Raw genomic sequence first — 22,949 nt, 5'->3', positions numbered from 1 at the left:
AGGAAGCTGAGGTCCAAAGAGGAGATAGGTCATCATTTTCTCAAGGCCACAGCAGGGGCAGGTTCAGGATTCCCAGGTCCTGTACTCTGTCTCCTGAGCTGGCTATGAGGGGATAATGCAGCCCCCAGGCACTTGGCCCTGGGCCTCATGACTAAGAAATCAACTTCAGAGACAGAGAGAGAACAGAAGCCCCTACCCCCGCCCCATCCCAATGCAAACTCTTACCTGCAGGGTCTGGTAAGTGAGGCCCCAACACCTGAATCCCTCCGTTCACGTGGCATTGATGCCTGGAGTCCAGCCAGGGGCCCTGCAGCCTCTGCCTCATTCATGGAGTTCCCACTACTGTCAAGTTCCCTGGAGGAGGCCACAGTGTCAGAAATGGAGGGTCCTTCTTCCACAGACAGGCTAGAGGCAGAGGTGGGTTCCCTGCCTGAATGTGCCTCCTGCTCACTGTCCCGAGCCGGGGCCGGGGCCTCAGCCTCCTCCTGTGCCAATGGCTCAGCTTCTGCCGGAGCCTGAGCCGGAGCCAGGACTGCTGGTTGGACTTCAGCCTGCGTCCAGGCTGGGGACTCTCTGTGGGCCGGAACCTCCATCTGGCCCAGAGCCTCAGCTTGGCCTCTGACCTCAACTGTGGCTATTTCTATTGATGAAGTGGCCTGCTCCTCTTCCTCATCTCCAGGCCCCAGGTCTGGGTACATGGCCCGAGACCACAGCTCTACTCGTTGCTGTAGCCCCCACACGTGCTGGAGGATGTCATCTAGGTGAGCATAGCTGCCCCCACTCTCCTCATCATCTTCATCTTCAGCCTCGACCCCAACCAGTACAGGCTCAGCTGGGTACAGCTCAGGCAAGTTGTCATACGTGCTGGCATGGCTGCCCGTTGAGCCACAGGAGCCCCGGCGCCCCTCACAGCCCCAGCGCCTACCTGGCTGCCAGTCTGCCAGGCGGTGTCCGTCCTCAGGACACAGGCTCTCGATGGACAGGGAGCGAGGGAATGTTCCTGGTTTGTGGTCCCCGGGCACATGCACCAGGCAATCACCCCGGTGTGTCCACTGAGGATGACGGAACGAGGCCACAGGCCAGGCCCCCCAGGCCTTTCGAGTGTTGGCACCACCGCCACCGGCTGAGGTGGCAGCCCAGTTCTTGGACCTGTAAAATCCGGCAGAGAGGAAGCTACGGCAACTGTGGAAAGATGAGGCTTTGGAGGCCTTCTCTGAGGTGGCTGGACTACGCTCGGGCTCTGCTTGCCGGCTGCCACTCTTTTCCTTCCGCCTCAGAGACTCAAGGTGCTTGAGGAAGCTACGGTTACGATGGCGCTTCTTGGCTTTGTCCTGGGGACCCTCCTGGCCCTGGGTGAGGCTGAGGAGGGACCGATCACTTGGGGTGGGGGCACGACCTGGCAAGGGCAAGTCTGCTGGCTCGGGCAGTAGACTCAAGGTGATGACTGGCAGAGAGGTGACGCTAAGCTCGGTGAGGACGCTCTCACAGCTTGAGGTCACTGGCAGCCCAGGGCTTGGTGGGGCCAAGAGATCAGAGGACCCCACAGGAGACCAGCGCTTACTTTCCTGTTGGAAGGCCCAGTGGCTACTGATAGTACACTGCTCTTCCTCTTCCGAGTCTTCATTCTGGGAAAGGCATGGCAGGGTCAGGTCAGAGAAGCCCAGGCCACAAGTCCTTGCTTGTACTTCACTCTCTGCTTCCAAACTCCTGGGGGACAATGAGGTGAAGGGCCCTGTTTTCTGGCTGAGAACATGGCCTAGGTGTGGGGAGCTAGCTCTGGGAGTGTCTGAGGAAGCCAGGAGTCACAGACAGAGCTCAGATATATGGTAACGGTAATGCTCAACTAATTAATCTAATCCCCCTTCCAATTCTACAGATAGGGAAACAAACCTACAAACCAGAAGCCACTCGCTCAAAGTCAATGACATGCATTAAGTCAGTGACAGACCTTCCCAAGCTCTAGGCTGTAATCTTGGATTAGAATCACAGAACATAGAGCTGGAGGGAATTTGAGATGTTCTAGTTCATCTCCTTCTTCGCAAAATGGAGAAACTGAGGCCCAGAAGGGAAGAGGTTTCCCTGAGGTCACTCAGCAACCAGTGGCAGAGCTGAGATCAGGCCCCACGAGCCTCCTGTCTCACAGCCCAGGGCTTCGGTAACTTGCCTGCCCCACCTGACTACAGGCCTCTGTAGCCCCCGAAAAAAAAAAAAGCAAGGAAGCTCGTTCCCAGGAAAGAATGGGGTCATAGATCTCCTCCATCTCTACCGCTAGCTGGGGAAAGGCACTGCTCTGGACATCTCAGACTCCTGGGATACAGGAGCTAGTTTTACAAATGGTTTACATGTGCCCTGGGTTTCCTTATGGTGCTACAGACCCCACGCTTGCCATGACTCACCTGCTTGCTTTGAAAATGAACCTCCAATTTCATCGAGGCACAACTGTTCAATGTCATTAGCCTCCTGCAACAAAACAGAAGTGTCCACCCAAGTGTCCCAATCCCCAAAGCCTGGCAGAGCCTAAGACGCACCCACCACTTCCATGCCCAAGCCATCAAAACTTCTTGCAAGCTCCAGTGTTCGTGAAGGTTTAATCACCAGACACAATGCTGGGAAGATTATGGCCTCTGCCCTCCGGGAGCTTATGCAGAGAGTGGAAATACAGAAATGGGACATGTTCAAGGGCAGAACAGACAGAAGACACAGCAAACAAACACAGGGAGAGACAAGCAACTTCCATGAAGGATGGATGCAGTCAGAGAAGGCTTCCTGAAGGACACAAATGGGATTTTGATGGTGAGAAAAACAGGGACTCTTATCCCAAGCTTACACAGGACCCTACAGGTACACATTCAGCAAACAGACCAGTTGGGCATGAGACCAGTGGCACGAAGGCTAATGAGCCAGCTTGCAAAGGGCTTTGGGTGGTATGCTAAAAAGTCTTTGCATTTTTATCTTTAGGCAGTGACAAATTTTAAGCAGAAAGAACAACCATTTGGAGCTTTTACAATGCTGACGCTGGTGTATCTGGATGGATCTGGGAGTGGGGTGAGGGAAGGGGAAGAGGAGAGCTATCAAGACTAGAGCCGGTTAGGCTGAAGCCTTGTGATCAATCTAAGCAGAAGCCATGGTTTGGCCTCAAACAAGGGCCAAGCTGGTGTCAGTAGAAAGGGACTGAACAGAGGAATACTTGAGGGATATAACTTTAGAAGAAAAGAAACAAGGCCAGATCTTGGCTTTCTAGCTGGAGTGACTGGGTGGGTAAGGGTGTCACAAACACGAAGAACAGAATAAACAATGTGACCACAGGAGATGAGCTCTAAGCTGGGCTCCGCCTCCATTAGAGGGTACAAGGGATGTTTTTTCTACACAAGGAAGCCCCAAGCTGGGACCTTGGCTTCCCAGGCTTGGCCCTCAGCCCACCTACCTACACAGGGCCCCCAAAGAGTCCTCGTCCAGAAAAACGTGGTTTTTCTTCACAGAGCCAATATCCAGGGGAAACGAACCTTCTGTATGGCAGAGAGAAGTAAAGATGAGTCCAGTGGTAGATCACAAACTCAGCCTCAACTGCCCTTGAGCTGTAAGGGAAAGGCCAGGAAGGAGGGAGAGCAGGAAGACAAGAGGCAAAGCAGAAGGAAAAAAGCCAGGAATAAAGGAGGGTGCCCCATGAGTTCAGGGGAAAGGTTGGGGAGAGGCCTAGAAGGCTGAGCTGGACCCAAGAATCCCTCCCGTCAGTGAGGTCCATGGGGGTAGCAGGCCCAAGACCCTGAGTGGCTGCCAAGAGCCCAATATGGGCTCCCCCATTCCCCTTGAATCCTGGGCTGATCAGGCAGGGAAATTTCTCCTTGACCCAAGGTGAACTTGGGGGAGTAGGGTGGGAGCAAGGACAGAAGGGACAGGATAGCCCAGTAGCCAAACAGTACCTTGCATCCTCCTGTGGCCCACAGCAGTAGGAGCCCACTCCCTGGAACTTAGGGAGGGGAGAGGGGAAAGAAAGGAGTTGGGAAAATAGGAGAGAGAATCTGAGAAGTCTCACAGCTCTCTACCTTACTGGTGAAGAAAGCCCATGTGTTCCTTCACTCATTCAACTAATAAGTATCTAATTGAGCATCTACTTTGTGCCAGGCACTTGAGAAAATCATACAGCATACAACAGTGAACACAACAAAAATCCTTCCTGTATCCATGGATTTACGCTCTTGAAGGAAACAGATAAGCAACAATACTTAAAACCAAGATGGTGTAGTTAAAAATGTCATGGAAGACATTAGCCAGCGTGATAGTGTAAAGATAGGCTTGTAGGGGTGGGGGCTGCTTACAGAGAGGTGGTTAGCAGAGAGCTTTCTGAAGCAGTGACATCCGAGCTGAGTCCTGAAAGATAAGAAGCAGCTAGCTGTGCAAGGAAACTGCAAAGAGAGTTCCAGGCAGGAGGAACAGCAGCATCAAGACTCTGAAGAGGGAAAGAGTTTGGTGTGAGCAAGTCTAGGTAGAGAGGAGCCCTGTGAGCAAAGGTAAGAGAATCAACGGAAGTTGGAGAATGCAGCCTGGCAGGCCAGAGCAGAGCATCTGGGTATATTTCATTCTGATTGTGCTGAGAGGCCATCGGAGGGTTTGGAGCAGGAGTGACAGTCAGATCTATGGCCAACAGGAGCCCTCCGGCTGCAGTGTAGAAATGAGAGTACAAGAGCACAGGAGGCTGGTGAACTAGCCTAGGTGAGCCATGACACTGGATCACCCCAGATTGTGGCAGTGGAGAGAGTTAAGAAGTAGACTCAGGATACGTTCTGGAGGGAAAAAGGTCTTGCTGAGGGGTTAGAAATAGGGGATGGGGACACGGAAGAATTAAATTAAGGATGACTCCCAGGTATGGGGCTTGAGCAAGTGGGTAGAAGGTGGTACCATCAGGAGTTGGTTTTTAGACCTGTTTAATCTGAGAGGCCCATCAGACTTCTGAATAGAGACTTTACTGGCAGCTGTGAATAGATGAATCTGGAGCTTGGGAATGAGGTCTGGACATTTGGAAGTCATCAGAATATGGATGGTACTTAGATCAAAGATCTCATGAGAAAGAAATGTTGAGAGAAGACGGCCCTGGACAGAGCCCTGGGATATCCTGATCTTTGCATATCAGTTAGAGGAAAAAGAGTCAGCTAAGAAGACAGAACGACAGCCAGAGAGGCATCCAGGAGAGAGGGATGTTCCAGAAGCCAAAGGAAGGAGTGGCCAGTGGCACCGCATGCTTCTGAGAGATGGAGCAAGATGAGGACTGGGAAGTGGCCGCTGAATGTGACCATGTGGAGGTCACTGGTGAATTGACCAGGCAAGTTGACCAGGCGAAGTGGAGGTGAAGCCGGGGTGCAGCAGGGGTGTGGGAGGAAAAGGGGAAGGGAAGCAGCAAGTGTGAAGAACTCCAGAAAAACACAAAAATGAAGAGAAATGAATAAAAACAGAGAAATGAGGCCATCACTGTGGGGCAAGTGAGGTCACGGCTGGGCCACCAGGGTGTACAACTCCAGATGGCATTCCTCACACCGTGTGTACCTACGTGGCGTCCTCAGGAGTGGTACCACGTGGTGATCCTGGTTAAGACCAGGCACTTTAAAGGCATGGGCAACAGCAGAGTTGTGGCAGTGGTGAGAGTAATCCTGTAGAGAGATAATGCAGGAGAGAAAGGTGCAACTGCAGAAGCAAAGTCCCTGAAAAAAATCAGAGCAGGGCTAGGAGACACTGCTTGTGTGTAGTTAGAGAGAGACTCTGGCTTGACCCATTTAACAGAAGGAAAACTGAGGGCTAAGGAAAGTTTTGGAATGGGGGAGGGAGAATAACTGAGTGGCCTTACCTTCAAAAAGCTGCACATACTGAGGAAATCCTGTTGCTCGAAGCCACTCACATGCTCTTCTGGCCTCAGCTTCTAAAACAGAACAAGGGAAAGAAACAGGCAGGGAAATGGGGTTAGGAGGGTGCTGACGCCAGGGCCCTAGGTGTATGCTGCCCACTCCCAGTAGGCAGGCATGTCTCATTCTGGTGATCCAGCAATGGCAAGAGAAGGCCAGAGGGCCTGGCACGTTTGCTCCAGGTCATAGCCAGGTAGGAGGCCCTCTGCTCCCCAAGCCCTACTCTCTGGGCATCCCAGCCCTGGCTTTCTTCAGCCTCATTTCTGCCTGTTCCAAATCCCTCCCAGTCTCCCACCCTTTGCCCAGGAACCAGGATAATCTGGGATCAAGGAGGCCTGCTGGGATAAGCCACAGCTGTGTCCTCCACCCCTGAGCCTTTCTGAGGAAGCCACCCCCTTCCCTGGCCCTGGGTAGACCACCCTAGTTGAAGCAGGAAATAGGAATGTGCAGCCGTAACTATCTTCCTTTCTCATCATTGGATCTAACGTCCTTCAGCACTTTGACAGTCAAATCTCATTTCACACACACAATAACCAGTGATGGCTTTGCTATCCCCATTTTATAGACATACAAACAGGCTGAGCCTATGGTCTCACAGTGGACAAAGCAGCAGTGCCAGGGTTGGAATCCCAGCTGAGTCGGACAGCAGCTCCCCCATGCCCATTCCAGTCATTCCTCCTAAGGGAGCTTCCCATTACTGCCCCAGCTCTCGTGGCCTATTTGTGGCATAGTGCAGTGCTGACTGTCATGAAGACAGTGCTGGCCTGTTGGGGTCTTGGGGGGCCATGGCTAGGTCTGCCTGTTGCCTCTGCTCTGGGAGTTCTGGCACAGAGCTGGGCACCCCTGCCAGCACCAACAGTGATGTGCAGCTGGACTGAAGCCACAGAGGAGGCGCTCCTAGTCAGTGTAGACCGAATACCAGCAGCAAAGCCCTGCCCCGGGCAGTTATTTGCTTCCCACCTAGGTGGTGCCAATATGAGTGGGGCTGGGACCATGGGACCTGGTATCGCAGGGTTGGCGGGGGAAGTCAATTGGCTTTAGCAGAGCTGATCTGGCCATGGAGTCCTGCCCCCAACACGTCCTCCACATCCTTAGCACCTGTGGCCACAGTCTCTCCGGGCCTCCCTGACCAGAGGACTCTAAGGAGACTGGTGAGGTTTTACCAAGACAGAAAGAGCTCACTCTTCCCAGTGCTCACTCATAAGGAAACCCAGGATGAACTCCTATCAGCTAGACAGATAAGATGAAGGATAAAACAGTATTTCAGAGACGCTGGGTAAGCAGACGGGGAGGGAAATGTGGGGGAAGTTGGAAGTCAGTCACAAAAAGTAATGGGCTCCTTTAAAAGTCAAGGGTCATATACTGATGAGGATTTGAGGGGAAGAAGGGAGGGCTCTGCAGCTCCTGGAGCCCCTGCAGGTTTTGGGGGCAAATGGTTACTGGCAAGGATGACTGCCTGTGCATTTCTGTGAGTGCATGCAACAGGTCAGTGCCCACCCCAGCATCTGTCTCTACATGTAGCTGTAGCCAAATCTGCTCATGCCTATGACTCAATGAGGATCACTGTGGGACCGGGCACCTGAATATACCCACAGGCACCTCAGTCTGTGCATGCACCCACCTCTCTCTCTGCCTCTCTCTCTCGCTCGCTTTCTCGCTCTCTCACTCCCTGTCGTCTCTTTCTCTCCCCGTGTGTGTGTGCACACATGTAGGTTTTATGTTACTGCAACTTCCTAACCTAAGATAGAGATCTAGGAATCACCAAGACCTCTGAGGGGAGGCCTGGCAAGTGTCTGACAGAGCCCTACTGGCAGTACCTCCACCTGTCTGGCAGGGGGCAATGCAAGCATGTAAAAGGATTTTGTGCTCCAGGCCAGGATCTGGGTAGTCTGGGTTATGTAAGACCAGCCCAAAGGGAGCCTTTAAGGAACATAGTTCTGCTGCTAGGACAGCTGAGCTGGCTGCCACAGCCACTTCCCTGTCCCTGTTCCTGTCACACCCCTGGGATGAGACCCTTTCCCCATCTCAGCGCCCATCCTGGCAGCCAGCTCTGCTTTCCTGTTATTAGGACAAAAGGGAGGTGCCAGAAGATGCACCAGGTTAGGACTTCCAGAGAGGTGGGCACAGGAGCAGACAGTGGCCCCTAAAGGGTCACAAGTGTGGCCACCCGAGGAAGGGGAGCAAATCTCTAGGGTAGACCTGCATGCTAGGCACACACCCTTAAAATCCCACTGCAACCCTGTTACTCATGGCTACTGGAGAGGAAAGGAGAGATGCACTTCCCACCCCTGATGCTAGGCATTGGCCCTAGCTGGGAGTGGCAGAAGGGGACCATCTCACTCAGGTCAGGGCCGAGTTATTTCATGACTACCTAGAGCCCTGTAGCCCCTTGCTACTCAAAGTGTAGTTCCAGACTAGCAGCATCAATGTCACATGGGAGCTTGTTAGAAATGCAGAATCCCAAGCCCCACACCCAGAACCGATACATTTAACAAGACCCTTAGGCAAACACATTAAAGTTTGAGAAGCCGGGGTCTAAATCACATTGCTCAGTGATTCTCACCCCTGAATGCACTTGAGAATCAGCTAGGAAGTGTTTTTTAAAAAAATAACAGCGCTCGGGGCCCCTCCCCAGAAGGCTGACTTAATTGATCTGTAGTGCCACTCTCCACATTGGTATTTTTGAAAGGTTATAGTATGAGGCTTACTGAGGCCCAAGAGACTTTTCCAAGCTCATGCAGAGAAAAGTGTCACAGCTGAGACTATAACCCTGATCTTTTCACTCCATATTCAGCGTTCTTTACTATTGCATTATGCCACCTGCCCTCATGCCAGCCAAGCAAGGAGCTCAGACTCAAAGGAACCAACTCGAACCCCCAGGCTGTTTTCCTGTTCCTTCTGGTCTAGTGGAGTCACAAGCCAGGGTTCAAATCCTGGTGCTGTCAATCACTAGCTCTTTGACTTTGGGCAGGTTGTATAAGCTCTCTAGGTTTCCATCTCCTCTGTAAAATAGGAGCCATTGTATCCACATCTTTTTTTCAATGTTTATGTTATTTATTTTTCATGTTTATGGGGTTTTCTTTGGGGTCACTCTATCATCTAAGCTGAAGTGCAGTGGTGTTATCATAGCTCATTGCAGGCTCAAACTCCTGGGTTTGTGCAATCCTCCCATCTCAGCCTCTTGAGGTGTGGTATGGTGCATGCTAGAACTATAATAACGTGCACCACACCACACCTGGCTGATTTTATTTCTTTTTTTTTTTTGTAGAAATAGGGTTTCACTATATTGCCCAGGCTGGTCTCCATCTCCTGGCCTCCAGTGATCCTCCTGTCTCCCTGTTTCAGCCTCCCAAAGTGCTGGGATTATAGGTGTGAGCCACCACACCCAGCCAGCATCCACGTCATATAGCTACTGAGAGCATTAAATAAAATACTGGAGAAAGTAAAAGCCCCTGGCACATAATACCAACCACTCAACAAATGTGTTCCACCCCAACTCTGACTCTGAAGGGTCCCAAAGAAAAAGAGGAAACCAGAGAAAGAAGCCCAGCTGTTGCATTCCCTTGTGGGTCCAGACAATTGCTTTGCCCAGACTGCTGTTAGAATCGCAGCCAAATGGCCGGGGGAAGTGAGGTTAGGAGGCAGAAGTTTCAAAGAGGTTACAATTGCTCCAAAGACAAAGGAGCAAAGGAGTCTAAAGTAGGGCTACAGACCGAATTCCCCACCAGCCCTCCTCAGCAGGAATCTAGAGAATGTAATGGGTTATTACCAAACAGGATGTCAGGGACATTGGCTCCCCATAATACACCATCTCATGGAGGGCTGGGAGGCCCCAAGGCTCCCTCCCAGATGGAGCAGTCAGGGACATATGTCTTGGTGATTAAGGGCTGAACTGAGATGCTCTGCCTTGTCCCTCCCACTCATCTCAGCCTGCCCAGGCTGAGGCCAGGAGGGACCCCACCCCCACCCCCAACCCAGTAGACTCAATTCACCTGGAGCTAGAGCCCAGGTGGCCCAGACTGAAGAATAGCTTATGTATCCTGTGGGGAGAGTGACACCGGGCAGGCTGAGGTGAGTGAGGTAGGAATGCATGTGGCCCCTTGCCCTACCTCTGTATCCAGATGTGCAGATTCCAAGGCATAGCTGCCATCAGTTTTAATGGCTACATTCTGCAGGCGGTGGATGCTCTGGCCAAAGCTAAGGTGATGTGCCGGGATAGGTCAGTAACAGCAGTCAGTTGGCACAAACTGGATTCCACTGAGACTTAAGCTCAGACTCTCCCTGGGGGAGGAGCCCAGCTAATCCAGGCTGGGAGAGTCAGGGGAGAGGGAATACTAGAAAGCCCCAGAGTCCAATCAGGCCTCACAGCCAAACCCGCAGGTCTCCTAGAGGGAGCATCAAAGGACAGGCTGAGCAGTGGCACATGTTTTCCGAGGTCCATGACAGTATCTTCACCCACACTTACACAGTCCACGTCCCAGAGACAGCACAGAGCAGTCTTTTATGCCGAGAAGCATGCAACGAGGAAAAAAGCAGGCCTTCTGGTCTTGAGAAACACTCAAGGGTAGGGTTTATGCACCCAGGAAAGGGGCAGCAGCATTTCTCACTGGGAGATGCAATAATGCCCAAAGATGGTCACTAAGTTGGAAAAAAAAGCTTTTTTCTAATCAAGTCAGCTTCCATGCTTGTCACTAAGTCATCTGAGGCAACGCGTGTCATTCCCTAAGCTTTGGTTTCCAAATGTATACAGTGGGGACTAATAACTTTACCGTCTACCGCTGTGGTTACCTTACAGATCTGATCAGGCTTTTGCTGGTTTTGAAAGTGTCTATATAAAAGTTATCATTAAAGAAGGCTATTTTTGTTAAGATGAGCTGAGCTTTGTACCCATCTAGTCTTTAAGACACAGTTCAGATTGTGTACCAGTTGCAAAGAGGTGAGAGAAAAGAGCCAAGAGGAAGAGAGGGCAGCAGGCATCTAGACTACAGGAAGTAAGGCCTCACCCAGCCAGTGTCACTAACCCCACTCACGGGCTGGGTACCCCCCCTTCACACCACTACTAGGCAACCCGAGTCCTTGTACCTTCTGGTCACTCAGTGGGTTATAAGATAGCTGCCCCGGCCCTGGGTTCAGCCTGCTCATGCCCAACCATAAAGACCAGCTCAGGCATGGGGCCCAGGAGGGAAGATACAGGACTCAAGACAAGCAATGGATGGATGTCACAGGGACCTAGATGACAGCATCCTTTACTACTGCTGGAGCTCTTGGCTGTCTCATGCAATTCCTGCTTCACCTCTCAAATCTGGCTGCACATGAGAATCTCCTGGGGAGCTATTCCTAATGGGCCCCACCCATGACTAGTTAAATTAGACTCTCTGGGGATAGGGTTTTTGCTTGTTTTTGAGAGCTCTCCTGGTGCTTCTAAAGTACAGCTGGAGATAAAGACCACTGCCCTAAACAGAAAAGGCCTGCTAAAAAGCCACAGGTATAGGTCCCTGGAAAATTCTACCCAGAGGCCAGTCACAGGCCTGTTCTACTCACAGGCCCACGTTCTCTCTAGGTCTGAGTGCTGGAGCAGGAGAGTGACCAGCATCAATGTGAATGCCTACGATAGCTGGGGGAAGGCAGGCGGTGGGTGTCTGTGAAGGTCATTCAGTTAGCTGACCTGCTCCCTAAGGTGACTTTAAACATGTGGTGGCCTCCTTTACCTGACTTAGCTTCCTATTTGGAAAAGCATCTCCTCCGTGGCCCTTGCCGGAGGATGGGGGCCTCCAAAATGGGTCTGCTCTCCATGTTGGTCTCTCACACCTTCAGTGAGTACGGTGGGAAAAGCCAGGGTCCTAAGCAGCGGAGAAAGACCCAGGATGCCACTGTCTATGTGACAAACACAGTTCCCAAGGCAGGCTCTGTGAGGCTGGTCCCTCAGGGCAGGTCTGGGAGGCAGGCAGGGGGTCACTTACTACTGCAGGCCCTGCTACTGCTGCTCAGAAATGCTGGGCCCCAGCAAACCGCTTGTCAGATCATTCCTTTTGGTTGCTACAAGGACCATGTCCTTCGCCCACTCTCCAAATATAGAGAGGGACCCCCTCTCAAGGAGAAGGTGCTGGTCTTTTCACAGAAGGCTTATATCTCAGAAGCTACCACCCTCAGCATGTGGCCCTGACTGCTCTGAGCAGCTCCTTTCACCCTCCCTTAAGGAAACACTAAGGGACCCAGGCCAAAAGAAGCTTGCCCACCAAGCCTTGCACCCTGGCACAGGGCTGCATCCCTTAGGGGCACTGTTTCATTTGAATTTGCACAAAGCTACCCTCTAGGTTGGCAGTGTCCATAGCAGAAGTGCTGCAATGGGTGGCTGGCTGGCTATGCTACTCTTTCCCTGGGGGACAATGGGAGAGGGACCTTCATAAAGACCTGTAGTAAGAGCTGTCAGGGATTCCAGGGCTGCCAAGACTTTGCCTCCTGACCTTGGGGCAGGCATGCAAGGCGGTCTGCAATGCCCTATCTGTGGGGCAGTCCAGTACACCGGCACCTCTCTCTGCTCCTGCTGCTCTTCACTGGGATCATAACTCTAACTTGATTCTTACAGAGGGAGGCACAGGGAGGAAAGGAGACAGGACCAAAATAGCTCTCATTCCACATTCCAAACCTCACAGGAGGGGCACCGCAGGAAGGGCCACTGTATTTCACCAGCGTAGCTTGGCAGTGCTGGATCCTGGCTGGCGTCTGGCTTGTTAGGTCACTGGGCAGAGCTCAGGGCCCTGCTGCACCTGTTCAGATGCCAGCCTCAGTCTCGGCGGGGGCTACAGCTGGATGCCAAGTTCCAGGCCCATGCGAGCAACACTTCTGGAGCCTCCCTGTCACAAATGAGGCACCGGCAAAGCAAACAGCCCAGGAGGGGCCCCTAGGACAGGGTGGCAGAAAAAACAAGCCACTGAATCTTTTGGCTGGCCAGTGGCAGGTTCAGGTGTGTGGTTCTACTTTCTATATAACATCCCTGTCAACATTGCACACCCCAGAAAAAACTTCTAGCCTCTACTGCAGGGGTTTTCAATCAGGGACAATTTTTCCCCCAGGGGAAATTTGACAATGTCTGGAGACACTTTTGGTCATCTCAACTGGTGGCGGTCCCTAGTCTTTGCACACTGTGGACACCTTGCTGGAGCGGCCAGAAAGAGGTGGCAGTTCTGGTTTGGCATTTTATTTAAAAATGGAAGTTACACAAGAAACCCCCAACTGTGATTCCCCACTCCCCTCCGTGAAGCAGTGGCCTGAGTTCCTGTATGCAGCTGTAAATGAGGGATAGTCACGAGGACCCTGAGGTGAAACCAGACCTCAGGCCCACTGGGGCTGCTGGAAAATTTGGGTCCAGAGGCAGCTCAGCCTTTGGACTCCTGGGCTTGAGCTTGATAGGCAGGACCAAAGCAGACAGCTGATATTCCTGCCTGGCCCCAGGTTTCCCTACGACAGGGAAGGTCAAAGCTGTCACCTGCTCTGCTGCAGTTGCTCCGTTAGTTTTCTTGCCCCCAACCCAGTCCCAGGTGCTTTGACAAGGTCATGGTGCCCAGGAAAGAGACAGGTGTTTCAATGAGTCGTGTGCTAGTCCACCATCTCCAGTCCCTGGCCTAGAGACAAATGATGCCAGCCAAACCGGTCTGGGGCAGATTAGACCAGCAGTGACTGCTCTCCACTGTGGTTTGAGTGGAAAGTATTGGACTGAAGGTCAAGTGAACCACCTCTGGCCTTACCTTCACTAGCAACTTGCATAACCTCAGGCAAGCCATTACCTCTGTCTGAACATCAGTTTCCCCAGCTCCTAATGGCCGTTCCCCAAAATCTAGAGCTGCAGCAGAGACGTGTGTGTGATGGGTAGTGGCTCTCTCCGTGTGGGGAGCTGTCTTCCTTCACATTCTCTTCTGAGGACCCAAGCGAGGACCCTCAGTGGGAATGAAGACCAAATCCATCTTTCCCCACAAACCAGTTCTCCTGATGCTCCCGCCTCCAAATGCGCCCACTGCTTAGGCTTAAACCTCAAGTCATCCTTGCCCTCTTCTCACCACATGCATTTAGTCACCAGATTCTACCAACTCTTCCATCAAACGATTGGGGTTTTTCCTGCCCAACTGTGCTCTGGCTTCTCCTGCCTGGATTACTTCAGCCCTCTAATTTCCTAGCCTCCAGCCTCTCCTTTCAAGGGGCCATCCTACCAGCTGCTTTTTCCAAGAGCCCAGCTCTAACCTGGCCACTCCCTTACTCTATAACCTAAAGAGCTCCCACAGCCTGGGGCAGATAGCCTTCACTGCTACCTGGCACTCAAGGCTCCATACAATCTAGACGCAGCCTGATTTGAAGCTTCAAACTGCTATTTATTCATCAAGATGGAGGTTAAACAACCCCCACCCCTGCCACGAAGCCTCCCCTGACCTCTCACTAACTCCTTAACATCCAATGTCTCAGTTCAATTAAGCAGCCCCCTAACACATTTCCATGATCGTCTCGGCAGCATGTGAGTCTATCCCCCATTCAACTGTGGGCTTCTCTGCACTGGGTATTATTGGTCTTTGTGTTGCCACTGCAGTGTATTAAGGGCTACCGAATGTTCTGGCAACACACAGACAGGAAGCCCTACTTCCCACTACACAGTATACAGGCCTCTGACTCTGCTCCCTTGTCTGGTATCACCACAGCACCACAAATGGGAATTGAGCACATGTCTTCACCTCAAGGCCTTGCCCTAGGACAGAAATCACACAGACAGGAACCAAGGCCCAGAGATGTGAGAACAGAAAATGAACTCTGCTTGTTGGTGCTAGCATTATGACCTGAAGGAGCACTTCACTCTGCTAAGCTCAGGGGAGGGCACCCAAGTTTACCTGAGAGAAGAGGCCTCCTGCCTCCTGCCTCCCTCTCTTGGCCTGGAAAGTCTCGGCGCTTGTCTGTTTTGACCCCGTGCCACCGCGTCTGCATCCCACCCCCTTGCCTACTTCCCTTTCCTTTTGCTCAGGCCAAATATAAACTCCTGGGCAGGAAATGCCTTGAAGGAGCCTGGCCCCACCCTGAGATCCAGAGAAAATTGTCTCTGACAAAAAGGAAATGGGCCTGAGAGAAGTGACCTCCCTGGGAAGGGAGCAGACACAACCCCTCCCCCCCAGGCCTGAGGAGAGCCAGAGGGCTGTGATGCTGAGCGCATAGCAGGGGGTGGGAGCCTAGGGCTCTGGGGACAAGAGTGACAACCTACATGGTCAGGCCACAGTAGGGCCAAGGGAAGAAAAATCCCAAATCATGGTCTTACAGCTCTGTAAGGCCTATGGGCATAGAGGTTACAGGGTACAGTGGGAAGAGTAGCAGGTTAGCCACCTGAAGACATAGCCTGTTAGTCATGGCTCTGTACTTCTTCCTTTTTTTTTTTTTGAAATGAGGTCTCACTCTACCTGGGCTGGAGTATAGTAGCACGACCACAGCTCACTGCAGCCTCTACCTCCCAGGCTCAAGCAATCCTCCCACCTCAGCCTCCAGAGTAGCTGGGAGTACAGGCATGCACCACCACACCCAGCTAATTTTTGTATTTTTTATTTTTTGTAGAGATGGGTGTCTCCCTATATTGTCAAGCTGGTCTCAAACTCCTGGGCTCAGACAATCCTCTGGCCTCAGCCTTTCAAACTGCTGGGATTATAGGTGTGAGCTACCACCACATCCGGTCCTGGCTTTTTACTTCTTAGTCATTAATGACAGCAATATTTATGATACTGAATGTAATTATTAATAAACTATAACAGACACTAATAGTTATAGAGTACTTACTACGTGCCCTGGGCCACAGACTTTGTACTGAGCCATTATTATGTCCCAGGCACTTCTTTAAGTTCTTTTTATATCTTCACAACAAACCTGTGAGGTAAATGCTCCAATAATCTATTTTACAGAGGAGGAAACTGAGGCCCAGATATATAAGCAACTTGCCCAAGGTCAGCAGCTAAGAAGTAGTGAGTGAAGATGCAAATCCTGGCACTGTGACTCTAGAGTCAGAGCTACCAAGTTAGAATCTTCCTCATTAAAGAAAACAAACTGCCTAGGCTGGGGCCTGGCACACAGCAGACACAAAAAACATCTACCAGGGTTTTTGTAGGATGAGTGGTTAGCCTGAAGGTAACTTCCCATCAGCCAGAAAAGCACTTGATCATCCTGTATGTCATTTAGTCACTGCAAGAACTCGTCCAAAGCAGGTAATGCCTATGGTACAAATGGGGAGACTGAGGTACAGTAGGTTAAGTAGCTTCTATTGGACTACAGATTGGGCCAGAAACCTACCTACACCCATAGCCCTCGTGCTGATCTGCTCCCATTTCAGCCTCCCTCGGCTCTCCCCTTAGAATCCACTCCCCATGATCTGTACATTTACCAACTAATAATACCCAAGCATTATTGGTGCCAAGCCCTACGCTGGGCACCAAGGTCTGAAAACAGAACAAAAGCTGAACTCTCCTGCAGCACTTGGCCAGAGCTGCTGCCAGGCCCATCCTTCTCAGGGAGACAGAGCCTAACGTGGACTGGCTTTCATAGCACTCCCTGGAGCTTGCTTTGAAGGCAAGATAAAGGGAAATGAACCCCGAAGCAATTGAGCTGGCAGCTAGTAAAGCCTGAGGGAAGGAAGCTTGCAGCCCCCGGGACCTTGAGATGGAAGCACTTCAGGGAGGGCCAGAGCTTTCGGATAACCTCCTCCCACCAAATTCTAGCATGGGACACAGCAGCTAGTGATCACAAGAGCTAATCCAGCCAGCCTCCTGCCTGCCCCTAACTAGCCATGCCTTCTAAATAATGCAACCTAGTTGTCAAGACAGCATATTCAAATGTCTCTTCTTCCCTGATGCCACCCAGCACTCTGCTCTCTACCCCCTGTACTGGAAGGTGCTAATTAGGCAGGCCTAGTGCTGATGTCAGAACCACACCGCCACCCCCACTGCCCAACTCCCTCCTGCACACCCTCCCACCCCAACGCAGCTCTGTTCTAGTGTTTTACTTTACCCACTCCTCCATGTCTTCCCTCCTATCCATCTGTCCATCTTGGTGATGGAGGGTAAGGGGAAGTGCACAGAGCAGACAGGCAAGGATCTGGGACTGCAGGCCCAGGAATGACTGATCACTGGTGGCTGTGATGAGCACTCAGGAGAGGAAGGTGACCCGAACCTCAGCTCTTGCCTCCTGGCCAGGCAACTGGAGAGAGAGGCATGGCTGAGTCTTAAAGACATCAGGAGGTGGAGTCAGACCTCCTGGGTCCTGAGCCCAGCTCCATCATTCCCTAGATATGTGACCCTGGGCAAGTTTATTTAATGTCTACTTACCTCAGTTTCTTTACATGTAAAATAGAGACCAGGATAGCAGTATCTACCTTACAGAATTGCTATGGATGCTAAAGAAGTTAAAATGTGTCAAGAATTTGGAAGAGTTCAGTCTTATTACTGGTGTCCCTATCACTACTATAGCCTGTTGCAGTGTCATAAATGCCACTAAAGAAGGCCAGAGGAAGGGAGCCCTGTGGATGGGCGCTTTTCTGGGTGAGGTGAACTTTGAAATGACTGCAAAGTCCAGACCGAATGCCTAGGAGGCGGCAGGTTTGCGCACTGCACATCCCCGGTCAGTGAAAAACAGCAAAATGACAGGGCAGCAGCAGGTATTACCAAACAACAATCATGGCAATAATTTTATTTATATTGTTGGATTTAATATTCAACAACCCTGTGAGGTGGGTACATATCTCTATTTTAGAGCTGACAAAATGAAAGCTCAGAAAAGTTAAGTAATTTGCCCGAAGTCTCCCAGCACTGTGTACACGAGAGCATGTGTGCAGCTCAGGATGTTTTACTTCTGCTCCACTCTGACCCCTTTTCCACATTCCCCTCTTTGTTTTCCCCATTTACAAGACCCTGCTGGGGTGGGTGCTGCTCAGCACAGATGTTTGGGGACAAGCTCTTTCCATAAGCTCCCTGCCTCTGCCACAGCCTGACTTGACCTTAGCCTGGAGCAAAAAGGCTGGCTGCAGGTGCCTATCTCACACCTCAGACAGGCGAGCCTTTGGCCAGCCCAGATAAAGGACAGGAAATCCTAGGCCACCTCCCTTGGAGCTCACTCTCTCACAGGAACAGAGTTGTAGCCGGAGCAGGGGTTCCTCTGTGGTGAGGAAGCTGCCGAGTCAGCCCCGGCTGCTGGGTGTGGCTTGGGGAAAACAGGGAGGGCTGAGGGTCAGGAGACCTGGGCTCCAAATCCTCCCTCACTGAAGACCGTTCCTCTCTTCCCTGGGCCTCAGCCGGAGACCACCACGGATCACTCTGGGAAATCATACCATCTACTTTACAGGGCTGCTTTGAGAACAGATTGGGATCATGGAAATGAAAGTGCCTTGAAAACTGAAGAAGTGGGAGGACTCACAGTCATCATCATCAACGGCTAGGGGAAGGAATGGCTAAGTTGGTATTTCTCCCTGTCTGATTCACTCTTCTAGGCCCCACTGTGGGTATGGCTCATACTCATTTCCGGCTTCAGTACTCCCTAAAATATTCCCTTCCCCCCACCCCCCACCAGCTCCAAAGATCAAACCTAGTGGCAGGAAAGCAGGGTACACTGGAAGCCCTCCACGTATTACACTGTATTCAACTCATCAAGGAGAACACCTACTCACACCAGGCTTGTCCTCCACTAAGGGGGCAGCAATAAGAAGGCCGTAACTTCCAAGGGCTCTCCAATCATGAGAGCTGGCTAGACCTGAACGAGAAACAAATCAGAGAGCACTGTGTAAGGTATTTGCACCCAAGATTCCGGAGTTAGGACTCTACCTGTCAGGGTAACCAAAAAGGATTACAGAGAAGTTGTCTGGACAAGTTCAGACTATAAATAAACTAAGGGGAGTGAGGGGTTTCCAGTGCCCCATTTCCTGCCCCCAGGGGACCATGTTAAGGGGACCATAAAGAGTAGCATGTAGGGAAGACAGAGGACAGCGATGAGGCCAGGAAGGGAGCTGCCCCAGGTTTGAGGAGGAGCACAGACGCTTTAAGATTGTTTGGCCTGGAGAAGACACAGGTGCACTTGGGTTCCATCCTCAGACCCCTGAAGGTCAGAGAGAGCAGACAGGGTCCAGGAGGTCTCAGGGGACACAGCCGGGACCCAGGGTTAGAAGCCTCAAGGAGGCACAGTTAAGTTCAACATGAGAAAAATCTTTCAGACATTCCAAAGACAAAAGCAACTTGCTTGAAATATATCACACTCCCAGGTATTGAAGATGAGTGAGCAAGAACTGTACAAGTACCTGTCAGGAAACCCTAAGCTTCAGAAGGAAAGTTGGACTTAGTGCCCTCTAAAGGTCCTTCTCCTCTGAGCTCTGCCTGCATACCTACCTCTAGAGGGGTTGTGGGAGAGAGCATAAAGGTGACTGGAGCTGGCTAGGCCCTCAGCTCCTTCCCACAGGGACAAGGGATCCCAGCAGCACCATGGGCTGGTGCGACCCAGGGAGAGCAGGTCAATCATTAACTTGTGGCTGAATGGGTCAGAGAGTGGCTGGACACTTGGGACAGACACAGGCTTGGGGAGGGGCCAGAGAGCAAACTGCAGAAAAGCCCATGCCCAAGAAGAACCTAAGCTGTGACAGCTCAGGGCCTGGCCAGCTCAAACTGACCTAGCCAGCTGAGAGCATTTGGCGACTGGGCCTGGCTGAACTTGAAGCCAGCTCACCATTGCCCGGTAGGTAAGAAAAGGGTCTTGAGTGGGAAGACATACTTGTATAGCTGAACGGAAGGCTGAGACACCACTGAGTCTGCCTGCCACCTGCTCTACCCACTTTATAGTCATGGAAATTGAGTCTCAGAGAAAGCAAAAATCACTCACTGAGACAAAGCTATAAAGGGAGCAGAACCAGAAGCCAAGTTTCCTAACTCAGTAGTAGGCCCATAAGGTGTTCCTTTTCTTCCCACTGAAGCTACAGAAAATTGCGTGTGGTCTGGAGCTTTCTAAATCGGGTCTGGGTCTGGGTCTGGGTCTGGGTCCTGGCCCAACCCTTCCCAAGGGCCACTGCTTGAGTAGATACAGGCTCCCAGGGGAAGGCATCCTCCTCCACTTACACAGGCCCTCAGCCTCTCAGCAGCAACCGTGTGGTTGGCTGTCCCCATTCCCACCGAAGCCTGGTGAAAAGGAACCCACCGCTGTACTGAAAACATACACGCATTCATACAGCCTCATCCCATCCCCAGCATCGGCAGACCCTTTGGGTGGGCATTTCTCGCTCTTTTAGACGTTCACGTTGAGATGAGGGATCAACTGCTCCTAGAAACACCCCTACCCCTTTTTAACTGTGATGCTGGACCCCACTGCCCATCTAAATCCCCATCCACTCACTCCCCTCCCCTACTCAATACCATCCAAGCTGAACCCACACCCTTTAAATTGTGTGAATAACTGCTTCTGTTTGCCCAAGTAAAGGACAGAGGGACAGACTTCTAACTGGCCCCAGAAGTTCCCATGACTGAATGTCAATGTCCCCTTGGGGGAAGGTGAGGGTTCAGGATAGGGTCTCTTTAAGGCCTGGGGTGGACAGGGAGTTAGTTAATGACCATCCCCTAGAGATGACTTTCCAAGGTGGTTATTGCATGGCTCAATGATTAACCAAGCAGTGGCAGGACACCAGGCTTGTTGGAAAGAGGCTGCTCTTTTCCCAAGGACAGCCCAAGAGCAGGAGCCTGCAGTCAGGGAGAACATTCCTGGGGTCTTTCTCTCCCTCTCCAACGGGCTGCAGTGAGGTGGGTAGGGACAGAGTGTTGCACTGAGGGAATCTCTCCCACAGCCCCGCATGAGGGTAGAGGGCTGGCCCGGATATAGAGGAAGTCAGCACACCCTTACTGGGGCGGAAGGGAAAAGAGAGACAGTGAGGGTTTTTATCATGAATGAGAGAGGAAGCTCCAAGCTGGGCCTTGGTGATTAGATGACAAGCTGGGAAAGACGTCCATCCTGAATGCATCCTGTTTTGCTCTGAACTGGCCTCAGGGGCCAGGCACAGGGGAGGGGCCTGGGTGGACAGCAGCCTCCCAGAATTCTCCCAGACATGTGGACCCCGAACTCCTGGGTGCCCTGGAACTGGGGAGGCAAGTGTGAGAGTGAGAATTGTCATTTACTGCTAGAGAAACAAAGGCAGGAAGTCTCTGCAAGAAAACTCCATGGGTCAGCCTTCAGATCTGGAGCCCTAGAGGTGGCTAACATCTGGGTCAGAACCTTTCCTGGGCCTCTCTTCCAAGGTTCAGCTCAAATGTCACTGTCTCTGTCCATCACCTTCCCCTTAGTCAAAAGCATTCACTCCTTGGAATGGACTCCCAAGGCAGAATGGACCCCCAGGGCAAAAATGTCCTTCTCAACAATTGGAAATATGAACACTGACCGGTTATTTGATAATACTAAGAAACTATTTTAGGTGTGATAATGGTTGTTTTTTATGAATCCTTAGCTTTTAGAAATATGTATTGAAATACGTATAGATGAACTGATAAAGGTAGGTATCTGGGATTTGTTTCAAAATAACAAGGTCATGATGCAGATAGGAGTGTGCACAGGACAGGATCGGCCATGGGCTAACGGTGTTGAAACTGGTTGGTGGGTACATGGGGTCTTAGTACACTAATTATCTCTATTTTTATATGTTTGAAGTTATTCATAATAATTTTTAAAAGCCCTCACCAAGGTATTATTATTTAATATATAAATAATTAGTGGCATGTATTATTTATTCCACTAACTCCCAAACTAAATGGTAGATTCCCTGGGGCTGGGGGTTTGAACTCTGTGTCTTGCATAAGATCTAGCGCCAAGCCTGAACTTAATGACTAATAATTTGGACAGCACGTGATAGTTTACAAAGTACTTAGCCATGAATCCCCTCATTTAATCCAGTGAAGTGGAAAAAATGAGAAGAAAGCCAGAGCTGGAGAATCTGAGGGGGGCTGCAGAGCCTGGAGTTAAAGCTCCCCGTGTCCAACTTTGCTCCATGCCACCCCGGACTCCTAGGGAACTTAACATTCAGTTCTAAAATTCCCATGTGTGGTCGAGGTAAACAGGAACAGCAACTGTTTAGCATGAAAGCAACAAATGTGGAGGGCTGGGCAAAAGGAAACTCCACCCACAAACACAGCACTTCAGACTTGTGACAAGGGCCCAGGCTGTGGCCTCCAGCCCACTGATTCCTATCTACCAGGACCCTCACCCAAGGCATGCCCATGCACACATGTGCACACACAAACCAAGACTCCTTAATAAACACTTGACACCAGCAACTGTGTGCCCAGCCCAGTGCTCAGCTACCCTGTCTGAGGTTGTGGTGTGAGGAAGAATGGAAAACTCACCTAGATCTCCGGGGGCTCACACTTCCCACCCTAAAGCCCTTGCATCTTTGAAATTTTCTGTCCCTATTTTATCTGCTGAACAGCTTTCCTAAGGCCCAGGGGACCACGACACCTGATCCTACCTAAACTGGGAGCCTAAGGGAAAAGGTCCCTCTCTTCTTTTAAGGCAGATGCAACTCCTTCTTCCAGCCAGAAAAGAGGTGAGGGCACAGCCTGCCTGTGATAAACTTGCCATCTGTTGACACTGAACTTTCCATAGCTCAAATAAGGAGCTCCAGAAGTCTCCTAGCAGCAAAGCCCCTGCAGCTGCAACAGCTTCCCAATTGGAGACTCCATCCCTCCTCCCTTTGGGATCCTCTTGCCTTTGTATCCCTGTTGCTATCCTCTAAACCTGGACACAAGGGTCGTCAGCTCCCTCTCCAATCTGTAGTCCCAATAATGGAATTCTAAAATGTCAAGAGGACAAATAGGGACAATATTCAAGCCTTCTTGGTGCCACTTTCTTTGCTCCTCTCCTGGAACTCTGGATGTATTGTGTTTGAATAAGGAAGGCTCTTCCATCCTCCCCATATGACTCACTGTAAAACCTGTCTCAAGCAAGCACACAGGGCACACAGCCCCTTTGCATTTGCACACTTCCAGTTTAGCCCTTCTTCTTGCTCTAAACGCCTCCAGATACCTCTCCAGGTCA

At 51.3% G+C, this 22,949-nt stretch overlaps 1 protein-coding gene across 10 annotated transcripts in view; it reads right to left on the bottom strand.

The window, feature by feature from the left end:
• STARD8 (StAR related lipid transfer domain containing 8) overlaps positions 1-22,949 on the bottom strand; it is a 78,197-nt gene that overhangs the window by 6,865 nt on the left and 48,383 nt on the right. For 5 of the 10 annotated variants that reach the window (XM_035288326.3, XM_035288324.3, XM_035288327.3 and 2 more), the window contains 4 exons: positions 5,837-5,908; positions 3,425-3,506; positions 2,397-2,460; positions 226-1,625 (listed from right to left, as the gene is read on the bottom strand). In XM_035288326.3, the coding sequence (XP_035144217.3) occupies positions 226-1,625; positions 2,397-2,460; positions 3,425-3,506; positions 5,837-5,908 (1,618 nt within the window). The remainder of the gene's footprint in view (positions 1-225; positions 1,626-2,396; positions 2,461-3,424; positions 3,507-5,836; positions 5,909-22,949) is intronic. The other 5 variants (XM_078363396.1, XM_078363395.1, XM_078363399.1 and 2 more) reach the window with 1 other exon arrangement.

The sequence above is a fragment of the Callithrix jacchus genome, chromosome X (assembly GCF_049354715.1).
Source record: "Callithrix jacchus isolate 240 chromosome X, calJac240_pri, whole genome shotgun sequence".
In the NCBI taxonomy this organism is placed as follows: Eukaryota; Metazoa; Chordata; class Mammalia; order Primates; family Cebidae; genus Callithrix; species Callithrix jacchus.
Note: the sequence above shows the minus strand (reverse complement) of the source record. Positions and strands in the feature narration are given on the sequence as shown.